The sequence below is a fragment of the Lactuca saligna genome, chromosome 7, assembly GCF_052625555.1.
Source record: "Lactuca saligna cultivar CGN05327 chromosome 7, ASM5262555v1, whole genome shotgun sequence".
NCBI classification, from domain to species: domain Eukaryota; kingdom Viridiplantae; phylum Streptophyta; class Magnoliopsida; order Asterales; family Asteraceae; genus Lactuca; species Lactuca saligna.
The window spans coordinates 50,420,711-50,441,656 of record NC_136423.1 but is presented as its reverse complement, the minus strand read 5'-3'; the positions used below and the strand labels follow the sequence as shown (position 1 = coordinate 50,441,656).

Genomic DNA, 20,946 nt, shown 5'->3' with positions numbered 1-20,946 from the left:
TGAGTTCATAAGTATTTTAGTGTCGGTATTTGTCATCCAAAAATGTTTGAACATGTATTAAGTATAAGTTTGTAAAATGTATGTAAAGGTTTGTAATTGTTTGTACAAGTTTGAATCTCTCAGAAAAACCTATATTTTCTATTAAAGTAGCCTTCTACCAAGGCTTAACTGTTTTGTATGCTCGTTTGATGTAAAAGTGTGTAATTTCCCAAGTGTAACTATCATTTAACAAAATATAGTTTGTACATTAACGTTTATGTGAGGTTATCACTAAAATATGTAATGGGTAAATCATTGTAGTACTGTAGTTTTGTATTATAAGAACTACTGCTGTACTAACTACCTTAAACCGAATTTATATTAAGGTAACATGTGATAAATTGCACCATGCTATCGACTGGTAACAACGATATAATGAATGGTCGTAATAACGAAACGACGTTTGGCACCCGCAAACCTGCAGGTCCGGCTGTAGCTAGCAGCAAGGTGTAGGATAGTCAACCCAGTATAGATCTATACGCAAACTCACGCTCTCCCTCCAATAGAATTCTGGCTACAACTCGGGCCATGACATTTAAGGCATGCTCCGACACAGTGGATCACAATTGTTAACGTGTTCATGTATTTGTAATGTTTCTCGTTCTAGTATAGTTGTATATGTTCTGTTTCTAGTATAGTTGTATATGTTCTGTTTCCTTATACTGAACCATTTATATATATATATTTTTGACTAAATTTGATTAAAATATCACAATCTAAGCTTTTAGATTTGAAATGAGGTATAAATTCCTCTCCCTTAATTATAGCAAAACAAATTTTCAAACTCTGCAACTTGCAAATTGAAACTTTTGTTTTCTATAATTAACATTGCTAACTTGCAACATTTACCATAATTAGTTATGCTTCCACTAGCATAATAATTATTATCTTACTAGTACAACACTTATGCTCCCTCTAGCTTGGACATGTAGTCAGAAATCACCTTGACTTCTAGAAATCAATACTTCATTTACTTTCATTACCAAAGTTCAGATTTCTAACACAAGATGCTTTGATAAGACTTTATCTAGGATTCTCAAACTCATACACATTTCCTTAGATAGCTCACATGTGTGTCTAAACTATTTATGAACTTACACCAATAAGTCTCAAATGTATATACCCTTTTCCATTTCTCACAATTCAAATTATGAAGAGGGATGTCGTAATCATAATTGAATTGGAGAATGCATATATCACAATTGCTATCTTCTTAAAATCTACTTAGTGAAAGCGTTTCCTCACCATCATTTTCATGAATTAGAGAGAAACCTTATGAAACTTAGATTTTATGGTGTATGTGTTCCTATCCGTGTGAATTTTTCATAACCATAATCACAAGACAAGTTTAGTGACAAATACAAACTCATATGGACTGAACTTGTTCAATCTTAATTTCTTGCCACCTGGCAGCACAAGGGCCTGCCATCGCTTCCAAGTAGTTATGCAACAACTGAGAACTCATAGAACCACATGCATAGTGAACTTTAGCTGGAATAGGCACAAAAATAAGTATATGTCAACACGATAGGTTAGAAACCTCAAGTCATGTGATAGTGTTTAACATTAGGTTTACTCTTGATTAGTTCTTAAAACTTTCAAGATCTTTAAGACTCCCACTGACCTCTTGGCATATATGATTCACTTTGTCAAGGAACATTACTTGACAAACCAATATTCAAGAGTTAGTGAGGATTCTAATCAAGACAAACACTTCACATAATTGGCCTTAGTTGGTCTTTGTTTTATCCAAAACATCACAACTTACCAATTTTAAATGTACAAGAGTAGAAAACATTTACTCTAAATTTGATAAGTGTTTTAAACCTTTCTTAAGATTATGTCACTCAAGGTTACAATTTTGGAGTGTTACTCTAAGACTCGATTTGGAACGAAGTACGATTCATCTTCTTGATTTAACCATTTCAACAATTCATGATTCCTCTTCTTATCCATAAGAATGCACTAAGATGTCCTTAAAAGATTAATTGTGATATGGTTTCCCATAATCATTAAGACGGTCATAAAACACAACACTGAAGTACTCTCCCTTCTTATCAGATTGGAGAAACTTTTATCTTTCTACCTAATTTGATTCTTCTCATTCGTTCTACCATACATTGAACCTTTTTCAATGTTTCAGAATTATACTTAAATTTGCAAGCATAACCATATTTACTTACTTTCAGTAAATCATGACGAATAGTCTTATTGTTCTTTGTGGTGGACCTGACCAGCGCACACCCAGTGTACCCGATCCCCTTGTCCTTCACTTGACTCACACACACACACACACACACACACACATATATATATATATATATATATATATATATATATATATATATGTGAACAAGGAATCAGTCTTAATTTACCAAAGATGGAAATTCTCATTCATCATACAATACAACTTGCATGATTCTAAGTTTCTGTCCAATTGAAACTTCGGTGATGAGAATCTTTCCTTATTTGGAAAATACTTGACAATACCACAAACAAAGGAATCAAATTCATTTTGCTAACATAGAAGCATACAAACATTATTTTTCAAAAATGCCATTGAAGGGAGATATAATAAAATAAAATGAAATTTTATTTATTTATAAAATGCAGAAAAAACTTTTCCTTACAATGCAATCAAATATGAAAACTATTTCATTACATATTTCCTGGCAATCTATCGTAACTCCTAAGCAGCAGCTCAAAAATCGGATCTTCAAACCATGTGATTGAAATCTATCTTCACGATCAGATTCAGCATACTCTTCCTTTAAGCTTCCTTCCCTTTGCATGATCCTAAAAAACATCAAAATGAAACCTTGTAACATCATGTATTAAGAATCAACAATTAGGAACTTAATAGAGTTAGACAGTAGACTTACCTGAAGAAGAGTAAAACTTTTTGATTCTACCTTTTATCAGATCTTTCAGGTAGTCAGGGTAGCTTCATAACCAATGACCATTTTCTTGGTAATAGAAACATATGAACTCTGTGGGAAAAGTACACGGGACTATCTTAGACTTAGCCTTTCTCTTTCCCTTGGAAACAGAAATCTTTTCTAGACTTCCAATGTTTCCATTGTCAATGTCCATGGAATTTTGGGGAGTAGATCTTCCAATCAAATTTGTTTTTCCAGTGCGCCAAATCATTGCTGATTCAGAAGCAACAAGCAAATAGGTAAGATCAATAAGGTTCATGTCATGGTTTGTCACATAGTAGTCCTTAATGAACTCACTATATGACTCAGGAAGTGATTGAAGAACCCAGTCAACCGCCAACTTCCTTGAGACTTTGACACCCAGTACTCTCAGCTTGTCAATATGTGACTTCATCTCCAAGACGTGAGTGCACACATGCCATCCATCTTGATATTTCATTGCAAGTAAGGCTTGAGTGACCTTGAATTTTTTAAGTCTTTGAGCTTGTGGGTTAGGAGACTTATTGGAGTAGGTGGAGGAAGTGAAGTATGACTCCCACGATCCAACCACAGGACATCATCTTCAAGAGGAAAGCTTGTTCCAAAGGATTTGGGAAGACCACAGTTGTCTGATCTAGACATATACAATGGGAGAAATTCAAGTTAGTTGATTTAGTCCTTAATATAACACCCAAATGACATATTAAGGCTAGGACCCAACACTATATTATACAATTTGGAAGAGTGATGTCGTAATCCAAACTACAAAATATTTGAAGGTAGGTAAGTGACGATTTACCAATTTCCACCACGAAAAACGAAAAATAATTTTAGGTTTTAAGTGAATTGAAACTCCTAGATCCTTTGATATTCATTGAACAATTCAAAGGCATGTTTAAATCTCGATTGTGCCCTTCAAGTTTGTGATTGGGATGCCGAGGATCACAAACAAGGTGTGAATAACCATGCAAATTAGCTTGGTACACCCAATGTTACAACCACATAAGTAATGTGCCGGTTAACCACACACGTTCCATTGATCTATCATTAACATCAAGCTACCCCTTGCCACGTACTGTCAGTCCAGATTAGTGTGTCGGTTAACCACATATGCTCCACTAATAGCTTAACAAGGTACAAAGTGCAATTTCATGGGTTAGCCTCATATTCACATTTTCCTAAATAACTAAGATTGGGAATTTATAAGTGTTAGTTACTTTATATTTATCATTATACTTTTAATGAAGGGAGAATTAGAGTCCTACCCTACCCTTCGGCTAACGACCCTCCACCAGCCAAGGAAATGGTGGGTGAGAGTGGACACCCACTAAACTACCAATTTCTAGGCAGTAACCTTATACCCCCTTATAGACCGACTTCGTGAATGAGGCCTACTAACGGTAAGACTGACTTTAGTCTTATATATATATATATATATATATATATATATATATATATATATATATATATATATATATATTAAACCTACAATATTATAATAGTATAAGGATTGAATTTTAAACTTTTAAAATTCTAGGGTTTGGAACTAAATGTTTCAAAAGTTAGACTTTTACATTTACAAATTCCAAAACTTGAGGTCAAGTTTTGTAACTATCAAAACATTTTGGAATCCATAACTTATGAGTTTAATATAGATTTTAATAAAAAGACTTTTGACATTCCATAACTTGAGGACAAGGTATGGAGTTCATAAAACCATTATGGGAAAAAGACTCTTCAAGTTCATAACCAATGACTTTAATGATTTCCTTAAAAGATAACTTTTCATTTTCCATAACTTGAGGACAAGTTATGGAATTCATCAAAATCATTTGGATAAAAAAAACTCTAACAGGAAAATCAAACAATTTGTCTATGATCTTAACTAAACTCATAAGAACAAGACAATTCATATCAAACAAATTCCATGTAATTATCCTAACCATATAAACTAATACAAAAAATGAAACATTGACAATTATCTTCTAAATTGGATAAGCATGATCATTACCACATCAAAAATAGGTTTAGAAGTTCAAAAACAGTTTAGGGTAATGATCCTAGTCCAATTCCACCCAAAAAACTCGAAAAACTGCATTTTGGGGCACCAACTCGTCGAGTGTATGAACCAACTTGGCAAGTTGGATGAGTTTGTACTTGGAATCGGCGAGTCCACTGTCCGGAACAATAGAAAATCGATTTTTAAAGCATATTCAAGCAAGTAGCATCAAGTATAATTGAAAACAAGCCTAGGCTCTGATACCACTGTTGGGTTTTGAGCATTCTAAAACTCCTAAGGTGTACATGCAACCCTAAATACCTTGGATCTATTTTTTCTCTGTTATACATGCAAGCTTGAACTTTCCAAGGTATTACTCTAACTAGCATACAAAACTTGATACTTGGGTAATAAAACAAGTTAGATAACATACCTTTTCTTGTATTTGGAAGCCTTGGACCTTTAAGAACTTAGTCCCCCAAGTGTTGCACCTCAAATGGAATCACTTGAGAGAAGAAAACTTTCACTTTATGAAATCAGCTAGCCATCCTTACCAAGACACTAGGTCACATTTCATGAGCTATGAGGCTTCTTATATAGTGTGGAAATTAAGGTTACTCCATGTAACTCATGAATCTCCACATTCCTCATGATCCACGGGTTTTAACCTCCATGGGGTATCCATGGGTCATCACATGGGTTTAGCCCAACATAAAGAACTATGGATCATAAGTCCACTTTATAAGAATGAATGATTTACCAAATTAATTCCCATTTATTTAATTAGTCTCTTTTGATCACAAAATTAATTCCAAACTAATTCTTGATCAATACTAATTAAATAATATGATTTCACATTAATATATTAGAACTTATAATATATTAATAGATCATAAACGTCCTCTTCTCTCAAAAGTCTATCCAAATTGTTCTAATGCCATGCAACCCAAAGGAACCATACTACTCTCGGGTCAAGTACATACCAATAATACTTATGGGCTTAGACACCTAATCCAATATAATCTTTAATTCGAATGTCTATTAACTATGGATTATGTAAAATTGGATTATACGGAGCCATTGGTAAGGTTAGCTGAGACTTCTTGCAGATTGGAGCAATAGTTGGGTAATGTCATCGTCAATACAGAAACATAAACATAAACATAACTTACATTCATTATCACTAGTGATTTATATATCCTTAATTTCTTAGTATAAAGTAACTTCATATCAACACCTGTGATATAAATAAATTGAGTGGGTCAGATTGGGAAACCTGGTGAGTACATAGTGTTTTCAACCCACAATAATATAATTATTATGTTTAATCATCAAACAGTTAACCCAATTACCCATCCCCATTATCTTCTTTACTCTTAAGAATCTAGCCTAAGAATCAACTATTTATCATTCATTCATTTCTAAGGAATAGGTATGAAGTCCAACATTATCAATGACACAGCTGTCAAGCACAACTGTTAGTTCTATCACTTAGGTGTAGCTGCCAAAATTATGACATTCTCTATGAGGCACAGCTGCCGGTATTGTCCTTCTGGCACAGCTGCTAGGGTTATCTTGTTTATTGACAGTATCGTACTGACAATACATGTCAATGGGTTTTTAGAGTACACCGGCGAACACATCGTTCTCAACACCTACAGGTTGCGAGCCTACTAGCGTTCCACCGAACTGTCTAGAATAGTCTGTGGTTGTCATCCATACTCTGCTAGATGACGATGCCAACATTTGGGAACAAGGCTTCTCACATCGTCTACCTCTCACCCATACCTCATGGTCTATATCACCTCTCAACTCATCATCCAACTCATATTCATCTACCCATGTTTTACGCAACATATTATGTAGATATAAATACATATACAATTTAAATCGTATAAAACTTGTATAAAATCGTTCATCCAGCATAGATAGCAAGTATATAGATAAGATGCACACAAAGCACGTAGTTTATATAAAATACTTCATATCTATGTGTAAAATGAAAGGGAACATGCGCTCACTTGAAAAGGTGGTGACTCGGCACTCGGACAACACTTCATTTACTTTAAACAACTCCTTTGACAGGACTTAGTATCATTACCACTAGAGTTTAGTCAAATGCTCGACGAGACTAATTAATAGTCTAACTATTATTACTGTTATATAAGCGTTAACACAATACTTTTTACCAACTATGTACAAACAGGGGCCAGATATGGAACACCGGAGGGCAGGATCATTTTGGAATATAGCACTTCTGAAATCCAGCAACCCAAGCGACCCTCCAAATCAGATTCCCCGTACTGCAAGTGGTTAAAAAGATATTATAACGACACTTATATAACTCATAATAATAGCCCAAATATTTATTATAAGGTCCTAATAACATTACTCTATTTAAATAAAAACTATATTTAAAATAGTGTAGGCGTATCTTACCTACGAGGGGGTTTGGCTAGAAGGCGAGCTCTGTAGGGGCATAACTTCCGGGCCAAAAGATCTTCTTCTCGGAGTCGTCGAGCGCTCCAGGGATTTATTCTAGCGCTATGGGAGTTTTGGAAGGTTTAGAGAGAGTGTAGAGAGAAGAAAGAATGAGAAATGTGTGAAGAAAATGATGGTGGGAGAGGTTTTATTTATAGGGTGAAATATGGCTGAACTTGGTGCCACATGTCACCATTTGGTGTCAAGACTTGGGGAGAAAGAAATGGCCAAGATTGTGTCACGTCACCCATTTTCGCACAACACACTTTCTACTTCTAAAATCCGTAACTTTCGCATACAACTTTCGTTTTGACTCCGTCAGCTAATTCTCGCCCGATCTTAAATTTAATAGTAGGAGGAGATTATACTGTTTTCGTAAATCTTTCAAACAGACTTCATTTTTGTCTGTCTTTTTATTGTTGAGTTCCTATTAATGATATCTTCAACTCTCATTTAGGTCGCATAGGCCAAAAACCGCTCGATCTAAAATTCGAGTTTCGGGACGTACACTACTATGCCAAATCTTAGAAAATTCATAACTTCGTCATACGGAGTTAGATTTGGGTGTTCTTTTTTTTTTGTATGTTCTCGGTTTAATGTATACTACAACTTTTGTTTATATTTCTAAGGCTAAAAAGTCTTTCATCATAAATTCACTATTTACGTCTCCCGGCGTCGTTCTAGTTTTGCCGAAAAACTTCAACGGGTCATAATATCTTCGTTATAACTCGGATTTTGGTGCTCTTTATATGTACGGAACCCTTGTAACATATACTACCACTTGGAAAAGATTAATCCTTCTAAATAATCTTCCACCAAAAAACTCATTTTCGATGCTTATTGTCTCTAAATTACTAGCCTGGATTTACGGGCATTACAGTCATAGTCGATTAATCATATACATCCAATACATACAAATCAGCGGGCGAACATTATTGCATTCAACCCACTAGTATGGTAAGAAGACTCACCTCGATCCAAAGACAAACCAATCTCCCCCTCAAGATGCTGAAATGAGAAACTCCCACACTAATCATAAATAAATAAACCCCAATCATTAAATAAATCATAATCCATAACCAAAAGTCATTTTCCATAATTGCAACTCCTTAGGTAAAAGACCATTTTACCCCTCCAAGCCTAGACCCAACCAAGCACGGTCCAAATCCTAAAATGGCCCAAAAGTGACTTAATTCCTCCTCTCGGAGTATGCCTTGCGTATCATGTATCAATAGGAAAAATAGGACCAAGGCTCCATACGGCCACATACAGAAAGGTACACCCAACATAGTCAGCCAATTTCCATTTTTAGGTCTTATTCCTTTAAGACCAAATGTCCAAATCCTCGGGTTCAAGCCTAATTGTAACATCTCACAAACACAACAATTTTAAACTTTTCAAAACAACCCAAAATCACGAAATGTTTACAAAATCATTGTTTCCAAAGTATTTATCAGTATCAGAGTATCCCAAAATCATAAAACCATAAACTAGAAGGATGTGTACTATCACGTCTTCGTCTTCCCGCGATCATTATAAGTACATGGAACACTAAACTAAAATTATGTTATTCTCTTAATATCTTTTCTGATGGCCCTTCCAGCCAAACAGACATGTCCAACTGGTGCTTCGTCCTCCATCACTCGGTCTCGCAGGTCCCAACATGTTGTATTCTTTACTGGTCTTCCTCAATATGTCGATTCCGGTGACTGTACCTGCGTCTGTCAATTTTGTGGCGCATATTTCTGGTATGTTGAAAGGGTTCTTAGGCTTTCTGTGCGTCTGATAAAACTCTGGCCTCCCCTGCTTGCAACTGCAATGCTTGGCTCCTCACTGCAAGAGCATCTTCCCTGCCCTTACGGCCATCAGTAATCCTTAGAGTAACTGGAGTTGGTGCCCTCACTACTCCACTTATCAGCCTTGGAAAGTCGACCTTCTTATGGCCCACCTGATTGAAGTGAAAACACATCGGTACCGATCCTTGAGGGCGATCCCTGGTGGTTGTCGATGCAAACAAAATAAATACCCCAAATATTACACTTTAAATAGTGTATAGTGGTAAAGGGATTGTATTCACGGAGATTGGTTTAATTTTATAACTATATGATAATCTTGTTGTACAAACACTTGTAAAACTAAAATAAAATAAAATTAGGGGATTTGATCTTTTGAGATGTTTAAAAGGAAACTAGAATTACACTAAGATTTCAAAACACAATTCAAGAAAAGAAAAGTTTGATGTAAAATCAATAAGAGAAAGATGGTTGACTTTGAACTTTCATCACTTGAACATTTGGTTAAATAATCATGAGAATACCAAGGTGCAATACTTGTGTTTATAATCTAACTTGGCTATAGCAATTTATAAGCATAACTTGCATCAACTCTTTTTTTGTATTAAAATGACTAGAGAAGCTCATAGCACATTTCCTAAATCAAAGTCACAAAACTAATGAAGAAGCGAAGAAGCGAAGAAGAAAAGAATAAAATAAAAAAAGATGAGTTAAACCACCCATGGTTCAGGTTCTTCACCTTCATTTTTCTTCGATTCGACCTCATATTTCTTCACCCTCGATTCGACCTAATCTCCTCCTCACCAATCCTTTCCATACTACTCGATTATTGATTGTTGATTGGGTTCGATACTTACCATTTGACGGTGCTCCGTTTGATGTCGTTCCTTTGATGTCGTGGTAGAAGACTAACCACAGAAAGGGAGGAGTCAGAGTCGAGCAGCAGAGGAGTCAGACCATCAAAAAAAATTGGGGAAGAACAGGATGCAAAAAACATATATGGAAGAGTAAAAGTTAGAGCATCCCACATCGACGTTGGGAACATTATATCAAGGAAAAATACTCTATAAAAGGGAATCCTCCCTAAGATAACAAATGCACTTATGTTTTAGGCAAGATGGCTCCCTTGAGCTGGTGGGTTCTTTAGAGTCATCTGGACCGATTTTGTTTGATTAGGTCCGAGTTGGTCCGGCTTTGACTGAGGCCACCTAGTTTAACCCTCTAACACCTATTCGTAGGTGGTTGGAAGCCGCCAAGTACCTAGGCGCCGATTAATTGGCCACCTAGATCGATTTTTACAACCATGATATATATATATATATATATATATATATATATATATATATATATATATATATATATATATATCAGTCATAGTCACATAATCATATACATCCAACATATACAAATTAGTGAGCTGGAATTGGTACATTCGACCTACTAGTGTGGTAAGAAGACTCGCCTTGATTCGAAGACAAACCAATCTCTCCCTCGAGTTGTTAAAACAAGAAACCCCCACACTAATTATAAATAAATAAACCCAAATCATCAAATAAATCATAACCCATAAAAAATATTATAAATCGATATATCTGATTTGCTTTGGAAATGGTTGTTTTTAAGAGCTAAGTGAGATCTAACTATCAAATTTCAATAAAACAATTCCAATGGTTTTATTGGTTCTATCACAAATTTTCAACCCAAGTGTTGAAGAGACCATCTGGTTCGATCCGGTCTAAAGATTTGCATAAACCTATGATAATTTAACCACTCATTTATTCGGGTTTTGGTTCAACTGACCGGTTCGAATCTGTTTTGAGAACATCTTTTGTGTTGCCCATTCGAATATCATTTTCATGTGGAACAAATAATGGAAAGTAGACACTTCTGGTACATAAATAATGTATTATATTGGGATCTTTGTAAATCATTTAATGAAAATTGGGGTTTTGTTCAGTTGTAACTTCCATGGGTTTTGTGTGTTTTTAATTATGATCGGCGTTTGTTATCATGCAGTTGTAATAGATCACGTAAATTTTTTTGAACATATTAATCATCGTTGAAACTTTAAAGCACGGTTTGTTATATTTGACATATTAGAATATGGTGTATGCATTTGATGTGTATTGAGACTAGGACTGGCTAGCTGACCGGTACTAGGACTTATCTCAATAGAAAAAATGCAGTTTTTACTACGAGGATGACATCTAATACCGACAACATAAGTAATCGCTACAAATCGAGATATTCCATTGACATGTCGGCTGTATAGGGTTGACTAGAATTCTTTGACCTCAAAATTACACTGAGGACATGACGTCGTAATCACTACAAGAAGATTGGGCAACAACGGCGAAATGTGTCGCCGCTAAAGGGTGGGCGTGTCGCCGCTAATACCTCTAGCGGTGAGATGCCGCTGCAAATGCGTTGCCGGTATTGTTTCGTCGCTAATACGCTAAATGTCGCTGCTAATACTCGTTGTCGCCGCTAATACCTCACGTCGCCACTAATACGAATGGTCGCTGCTAATAGTGTGTCGCCGCTAATAACATAGTGTCGCCACAAAAGCTGTCGCCGCTAATACTCTTTTGATTTTTTTTTAATTTATTTAACATTAAATTTATAATCAATCCAACTATTAATCCATATAGCATTTGAGAAATCTGATATCTTTTTATAGAAATATTAATACATATTATACAATCAATCCAAACTATTAATCCATACCACATTAAGTATTCTTCCAAATTACAAAACATTTTATAAAATCCTAAAATAACTACTCGTCCTCATCATCATCTCCTTCATTATTTGGTGGCGGCAATGAGCGAAACCACTCTTCCAATGCTGCAGAACAGGCCGGGTCATGTAGTATTGTTTGGAGCATTTGCAACTATAAAGAAAACAAAATATATTAACAACATATCAGAATAACATTATAATCAATTATACCATTCTACAAAATATCAACATATCAAATACACTTAAACATACATCTACTTTCCATTATAGCATTGTACTTTCCAAAAATTACCAAACTACAAAATATCAACATATCAAACCATAACCAACATATCATTATACCATTCTACTTTCCATTATAGCATTGTACTTTCCAAAAATTACCAAACTACAAAATATCAATATATCAAACCATAACCAACATATCATTATACCATTCTACTTTCCATTATAGCATTACTTTCCAAAAATTACCAAACTACAAAATATCTACATATCAAATCATAACCAACATATCATTATAGCATTCTACTTTCCATTATAGCATTTACTAATAATTACCTATGATTGTGGTTGTTCTTGTGTCATTGGTTGTTGCTGATCATACATAGACACAACGGTAGGGGGTTTACACCCAATGCCTCTGATATGTCCGCGTCGAACACCCAATATTCTTTCAAAACAATCTTTTATATCAGTTGGTGCTAGACCGCTTGCCTCAGAAGTAGCTTGGGTTCGTTGGTTTATCTCTTCGAGTAAAGCATTCTGTATTTTTTAAAAATAACACAAATCAAAAAAAATTAGATTACTAAATACCTTTGACGATATAAACACTTATATGAAAAATACAAATTAACCACTTACGTATTGTTGCTCGACTGCAGGACTATAAAATACCCCTTGCCGATTGGAATTAGCTTTACGAAAAGCTTCGATTCGACTGATATCCTATTTAACATTAAAATTTAGATTAGTTATACTTTAAATAAATATTTAAATATATCATAACTTACTTCTTTGAAACATGCATTGCTATATGAGTTCGACCCCCCTCTGTTTACAACTACTTGTTTTGCACGACATTCCTTATTTGACGCCGAACGCCTTAAAAATTCTGGCGTTTGAAAATGTTCGACTACCTTCGCCTAATTTTCATGTGACATTCCGTTAGGGGGGTTGTTTAATGCGGCTTGGATATCTGCAAACCCCCGATTTCCTTAAAATAAGCATGAGCTTTACTTTTTTGGCCTCTGTAAACTTTTGCAAGACTCGAATCAATGCTCCGCAACAATTAAGCACGCTCCGGATCCATGTTAACCTTATCCAAATCAATTTTATTCTTCAAAAAACAAACATTTTAGTTAATTAAATAACAATCACAACTAAACTTAAACTTGTATCCAAGTTACCTTTAGATGAACAACTGCTGCGTTCCTTAAAGCGGGGGAAACATTGTCCCAACCAGATAAGTTGAAAGGGACATTGTTCCACAAATACCTCCCAATTTCATGGGTGAACCAATTACCACGCTTCCCGACAGGGGAATATGTGATCTCCCTGTCGAAATCCAAATCTATGGGCTTTCCCTTATTTGCCCTTATCAACTTTCCCAAGTCAATATTTTTTGACATGCCCCTCCTTTTTTTAGGAAGCTCGGCTGAAAAAATACAATTAAACCTATTAGTCACGATAACTTATTGTAAAATAATAAAAATAGTTAATAAATATATCATAATAAAACTCACCATCTTGTTCGTGCTGACCACGACCAAAGCCTCCACGAGGTGGTGGATCCCCGGCTCCATCACCTCTGTGTCCAAGCCCCATAACATCGGCCATCATGGCCAAGAGTATTGCCCAAGTAAACCTCATCTGCAATATAAATAAAAGTTAGTTACCCTGCGAAATTGTAAGATATACATTATAGACAAACAACATAAATAAAAGTTAGACAAACAATATGAATTAAAAGTACATTTCAAATAAAGTTTCTATTACCAAAAAAAAAATTGATTTTTTAATCAGAATCTTGATCATATACTTCAATGTCTTCTTCATCCGTATCATAATCAGAATCGCCATCATCATAATCAGTCTCTTCATCGGAAACATTATCGATTCTACCCGTTGGCGGAGGTACTTCAGTCTCGTCTTCATCATCATAATCAGCATTGTTTTGAGCTACGTCAACATTATTTTGAAAGTATTGTGAGAAGTCAATAAAAAGTCTAGCTCCAGATGAAGAGTTGTTTTGAACTATGTCAACATTTTCGGTCTCCACATTGTCGACATCTTGGACAGAGTCACTGTAAGCATTTTGGACACGAGGATTGTTGGATGGTAGATCCCAAATATTTCGATGATTAACATGCTCGACGACAAAACGAGGGTAGTTGTTTTGGTTTCTTCGATGATTAACAGGCTGGCGGATGTAGAACACTTGTTTGGCTTGCGAAGCATATATGAGTTGATCATCTTGGTACGCTTCTTTTTCTGTGTCGATACTTATGAAATTATCATCAGGAATATCTCCCGTATCAAACCACTTGCACTGAAATATTACAGTCGAATAATCATATGGATATTGCACCTCCATAATCTCTTCTAACTGGCCATAATATTTCTCTCCATTCTCACCAACCGCTAGAACCCCAGAGTTTTGCGTTTTGCATTGTGCATCACGACTAAGTACCATAAGCCTAACACCGTTGACTATGCACGCAGTGTAAGTATAAACATCCATTTGTGAACCCATTGAAAGGGCTAACAACTCTTTGTGGAATTCAGGAGAGTTTTCTTTTTCCATCTGATAAACCTATTAAACATATTGATTCATTAAATTTATGAAAGATATTTGTTTGTTAATTATGATTACCTTTTCAAGAAACCAGTTGGGAAATTCGGTCTTTTCGTCACTTTCAGGATGTTCAGATTTGAATTTTCTATATTGATGATATATATATATATATATATATATATATATATATATATATATATATATATATATATATATATATATATATATATATATATATATATATATATTAAATTGATGAATGGAAAAAAGTAACAATAAATAATGAAAGATAATTAAAAGTAAGAACACTTACTCGATGTAGTGTCTGACTTCTTGACAACTATTCAATATAAACCATTCAATATTACGTTTCTCTGTTATATCAAGATGTTTGATTTGCGTTGCGCTCGTCGGTCGACACTTGGACTCAAACATCCAAAACTTTGTTTTTTCAATGACAACGTCTTCGTTTCTTTCAAGGCGATTGACATCTCGAAGGTACATCGAACAAAATGTCAAAGCTTCTTCAGCAATATAACCTTCAGCTATACAACCTTCCGGCCTCGCCTTATTTCTGACATAGTTTTTTAGTTTTTTCATATATCTTTCAAACGGATACATCCATCTCATACATACCGGGCCTCCAGCAATCGCTTCATCTGGTAAATGCAAAACTAAATGAATCATAATGTCGAAAAACGCTGGCGGATAAATCAACTCTAACTTGCACAAGATTCTAATAATGTCTTCCTTTGCTTTCCTCATATCCTCCACCTTTAGTGTTCTGGAGCAAATTTGCTTGAAAAACATACAAAGATCTACAATTGGTGTAGAAGTTTCTTTATCCAATAACGCTCTAACTCCAATCGGTATCAAACATTGCATAAGAATGTGATAGTCATGAGATTTCAACCCAATAATGTTAGTATCATTATCTACCACTTTCTTACTAATGTTAATTCCAAACCCATCAGGAAATTTAACATCTCTTATAAATTGACAAAAGATTTTGCGGTTAGGTTTCTTGAATGAGTAGCTTGCATGTGGTCTAGTGAACTTGTTACCCTTTTTTTGCAACCATTGATTACGCCGGATATTCAGAATTTTCAAGTCCTCACGTGCATTTGATGTGTCTTTACTCTTATCATTCATCATAGAAGTACCCAAAAGACTCTCACCCACATTTTTCTCGACATGCATCAAATCTATGTTGTGTTTCAGCTGTAGAGAAGACCAATACTCGAGCTCGAAAAATATGCTACGTTTCGACCAGTTCAACTCGAATCCTTGCCGATCCATGTTTTCTTTGAGAGTGTTAGGATGTTTACCCGGTTTACGAAGTATTAGACGACCTAGTTGCTCTTGTATGTCATCATTAGTAAAGTGTCTCGGAGCGGGTCTTGTCTCTGGTTGCCCATTAAATTTCAAACTCATCCTTAATGGATCATCAGCATCTAAGAACCGACGATGACCGATATAAACGACATTATTTACTGCACGGTACGAAGGAGTGTCTTCATTGCAATTCGGGCATTCTCTATACCCTTGTCCGCTCCAGCCCGATAAACTACTACGAGCTGGAAAGTCGTTTATTGTCCATAACAACATAGCTTTCATCGTGAAGAATGTGTTTGTCGCTGCGTCTTTAATGCGTATGCCTGATTGCCATAAAAACTTAAGCTCTTCCACTAACGGCCTAAGGAAAACATCTATGTCCTTTCCAGGCGCTTTAGGGCCGGGAATCAACAAGGCCAACATGAATGATGACTCTTTCATACAAAACCATGGTGGCAAATTGTAAGTGGTGAGTACAACCGGCCACGTAATATGTGGATTACACATGTTACCAAATGGATTAAAGCCATCAGCTGCCAGCCCTAGTCGTACGTTGCGAGGTTCACTCGAGATGTCAAGGAAATCTACATCAAATTTTTGCCAAGACTCTCCATCAACTGGATGACGCATCACACCATCTTCTGATCTCCCAGTACTGTGCCATATCATATTTTTGGAAGTGTACCGTGAACAATACAAACGGCGTAGTCTAGGGGCCACTGGAAAGTACCGTAACACCTTATGGGCCACTTTCTTACCCTTGGTGTTTTTATCAATCCACCGACTCTCTTTACAAACGGGACAAACTTGCAATGACTTGTGTTCCTTCCAGAAGAGAAAACAATCGTTTTTGCACACATGAATTGACTCGTACCCTAAACCTAACTTCTTCAGTTTCTTTTTTGCTAAATAATATGAACAGGGAACCTTGTTGCCCGGTGGAAATGCTGAATGCAACAACTCAAGGAGTTGATCAAATGAACTATCAGTCCATTTGTTGTTGACCTTCATATGCATCATCTTTGCTAAAAAATCAAGGAATGAAAACGTACAACCAGGATATAACTTGGTTTCGACTGCCTCTAACAACTCTTCAAAATCATCATCGACACCACTACCCCCTGTATTCAAGGTTCCTTCATCGAGGTTTATATCATTTTCTCTCGACTCCCACATAACATCGTCAATAACATCAACCATCTCGTTGCTTGGCGATACGGCATCTACAACTGGAGGGATTAAAGGTTCACCGTGATATATCCATGTTTTGTATGATTGACTGAAACCATATATACGAACATGACGTCTCATTGCTTTCGGATTCATGAAATAACGATTATCACATTTCTCACACGGACATCTGGTTTCACCTTTACAATCTAGGTGTAACATGGATCTCTCGACAAAAGTGTCGAGCCCTAGCTGGAACTCGGGAGATTGACGATGTGGATTAGTAGTCCAGCTTTTATCAATAGACATGATACAACTGAAACATAATTTAGTGTTTAAGGTTTACTTTACGGGAAACAAAAATCAAGTAGAGTATTTATAAAGTTGACGATTCAAAAAGTATTCCAACACGGGATAACCTAATTAAAGCTAAATTTAAAGTTTTAATGACCAACATTAAGTCACTAAAAGTATGTTGCTATTAAGTTGGCCAAACATTAATTCACTAACAAAATTAATCACTTTGAAACCATATACAATACATTACTAGAAGTAGGTTGCTATTAATAACCTAATTAAGTCAAATGTATACATTCAATTTGCATATTTCAATTTCATCCAATTTCATACAATTAAGCCAAATATATATATCTAATTTCATACAATTTGCATATTTCAATTTAATCCAATTTGCATATTCCAATTTCATACACTTAAATCAATTGTACACATCTAATTTGCATATTCCAATTTCATCCAATTTCATACAAATATATACATCTAAATTTCATTTTAAGGCAATGTGGTATAAACATAAATGTCAATCCAACAAATGTATATATTCATGTCATTTTTTTTATACATCAATATAATCTAAACATAAATATCAAATTATACAAAAAAATGCATAATTAAATTCCCACAAATCTGAAAAAAAAAAAAAAAAAAAACCAACAAAAACCAACAAAATACATACAATAAAACAAAATAATCCAACAAAATATGCATAACCACTTCATATCTCAAAATACAAACATAATCACTTAATAAAATTGAAAAATACTCACATTTTATCATCTTAATTAACACAAAAACAGAAAAATCATAAAAAAAAAAATGGGAAATTCGACCTTGGGAAGAGGAGGGGCAATTTCGGAATTTGCAAAAATATCTCTGGTTTATGGCTATCTTGGGGGAAGGAGGGGCAAGCACCAGTCCAAGAAGCAATTCCTACTCCACAAACTTGTCAAAAAATCGTGATATTGAAGAAAGAAAGAGAGGAAAACGAGAGAAGGTGCAAGGTAAGGAAGAAAATGGCAGAAAGGTAACCTGTGAAGGGGTAATCTGCGTTGGGTATTAGCGGCTACGGGTTTTAGCTGCGACGCATTGGCAATAGCGGCGACATTAAGGCATTAGCGGTGACAAGTTTAGGGAAAATAGAACGCGCGTTTCCGCTTTGCTCAGCAGCCGTTAGATCAAAAGAAAATCGGACGGATGGGGTGAGAATGAAGCGGATCGCTAAATAAAAGCATTAGCGGCGACGCCTTTAGCGGCGACGCATTGGCAATAGCGGCAACGGGTAACGCGTCATTTACATGTCGCCGTTATTGCTATGCGTCGCCGCTAATGCTTTTATTTCTTGTAGTGAATACAATAGACAGGAAACAAGAGTGTTATATGTCGACAACTTATCGTCTGTGTTACACTTTAATTTGAATGTGTTGAATATTAGTAATCTTTGTTGAATGTTTGTTTATTATGAATATATATTGCAAATTGTCCGGATTGTTACAGGAATGATAAAACACATAATCTGTAAAAACTAAAAGGAAATTGCCCAGAGGTTGTCCCAACGACACGTTATCACTATAGCTTATCCTGAAAAAAAAAAATCATTTTTGACTTATATCAACGTCATGTCGTCGCTATAGCTTATGGTGGAAAAAACATATTTGCCCTACCCTGACGAAATGTTGTCGCTATAAATCACCCATGTCCAGATGACATGTCTTGTGTACATGTGTCACATGTAGCAACGATATTTTGTCAGTATAGGTATTTAATACTCCATTCGTCCTATATTTATTGTTCATTTTTTATTTTTAAAGTCTTTATTATTCGAATTTTACTTTAAATACTTTTGTTTTTCATATATAATACTTGATGCAAAATATTGAATAGATTGTGTTTCAAATATCTTTTTATTGTTATAAGTTTTATTAAGTAATTTATAACATAAATAAAAATATTTAACGTTAATGTTGAAGAATAAAAACTTAAAAAGTAAAAAATGAACGACGAAGATAGTATATCTTTTTTTTTTCGAAAATCAATCTCGACGGAGCCTTTGGAGACAACTTGTCGTCGGTACAAGTGACATCTATCTCGACGACTTTTTCTTGTTATAGCGACGAAGCAATACCGGCAACTCTATACCGGCAAAAAGGTGGAACAATGACTTGCTACCAATCTATCATATATGGAAAAAACATAAATGACCTTACTTTTGGAAAACAACCATAGAAAGGTTGCCAAATCTATTCCAACTTTTCTCGGACAAAAAGATGTAGTTTTTTGCCCATTGACATCTGGTTATAATCTGTGTTTATGTCTATGTCTACCCAACACATCATAACATTTTATGTCATGTTGTTTATTGTGTAACAGATATGTTGATGTATATATTCTCGAAAACTTACATGAACGATGAATAAGAAATTTCCTTAAACATTTGATGAAATATTAAAAAGAAAACATAGCAGGAGCAAGAACAAGAGCAACCATGGTCAAGTAGGTTTCATATCTTGAAACATCATAGACCAAATAGAAGACATCTCATCATCTTCACCACCTGAATTCATCATATTACACGGAATCCCAATCCTTGGACTGTTCCCCACATCCATCGGCCCGGAAACACTAAAAACCCTTTTCGGAGTCATACAACTCTCATCTAATCTTCCATCCAAGGGTCCAGATTTCATCATTTTCTTCCCTTTTTCTTCCTTAACCTCCCCAAATCCCATGTTCTTTCTTAAATTACTACTCGGCCACTGAGGTCGAAAAGGATTCATGGGCCTATTAACCGACCGTTTACTTAAAGCAAATCTTCCAAGTTTCTTGGAGAGAAGTAATCTTGTCTTCACAATGGCAGACACAATCTTGGAGAAACCGTTCTTGCGACACCCTCCTATGTTGTTCCTTGCAAGATTTATTATTTCTAACCTGTGTTTGGCAACCGAGACTCCCATGCTTTGAAGAAACTCGTGGTTGAAATACAACGTGTCTCCTCTTTGAAGCTCATTGTGCGTGAATGTTCTTCCATATTCATAAACTAAATACGGGTCTAGATTTGTTTTTGATAACCATGAGTACCAATCCATGGCTACCGTAAATTTGATGCAAAGACGGTGTCACCTAAATATATAGATACTCCGATAAGAAGAAAAAGCAACTTCACCCGTTGTTTCAAGTCTACTGTTAAATCATCAGAAAGTGCAAATAGTGAGTGAAGAGAGTGTCACCTATCTGTATAGGTACTCAGATGAGAAACAAAAATAACTTTACTAGTAGTTTCAAGTCTATTATTAAATTAGTAGAAGGTTCAAATAGTGGGTGAGATGGGGTGGTCCTGCATGCTTTCATTAGTATCTTAATGGAGTTTCTGAATGG

At 35.3% G+C, this 20,946-nt stretch overlaps 1 protein-coding gene across 1 annotated transcript; it reads right to left on the bottom strand.

The window, feature by feature from the left end:
• Positions 1-18,185: 18,185 nt before the first annotated feature.
• On the bottom strand, positions 18,186-20,657 carry LOC145006925 (uncharacterized). Its single transcript, XM_078965941.1, has 4 exons — positions 20,095-20,657; positions 19,067-19,152; positions 18,342-18,351; positions 18,186-18,201 (listed from the first exon to the last, which is right to left on the bottom strand). Exons 1-4 carry the CDS (start codon positions 20,655-20,657, stop codon positions 18,186-18,188), a joined length of 675 nt encoding a protein of 224 aa, XP_078822067.1.
• Between the last annotated feature and the right edge of the window lie 289 nt (positions 20,658-20,946).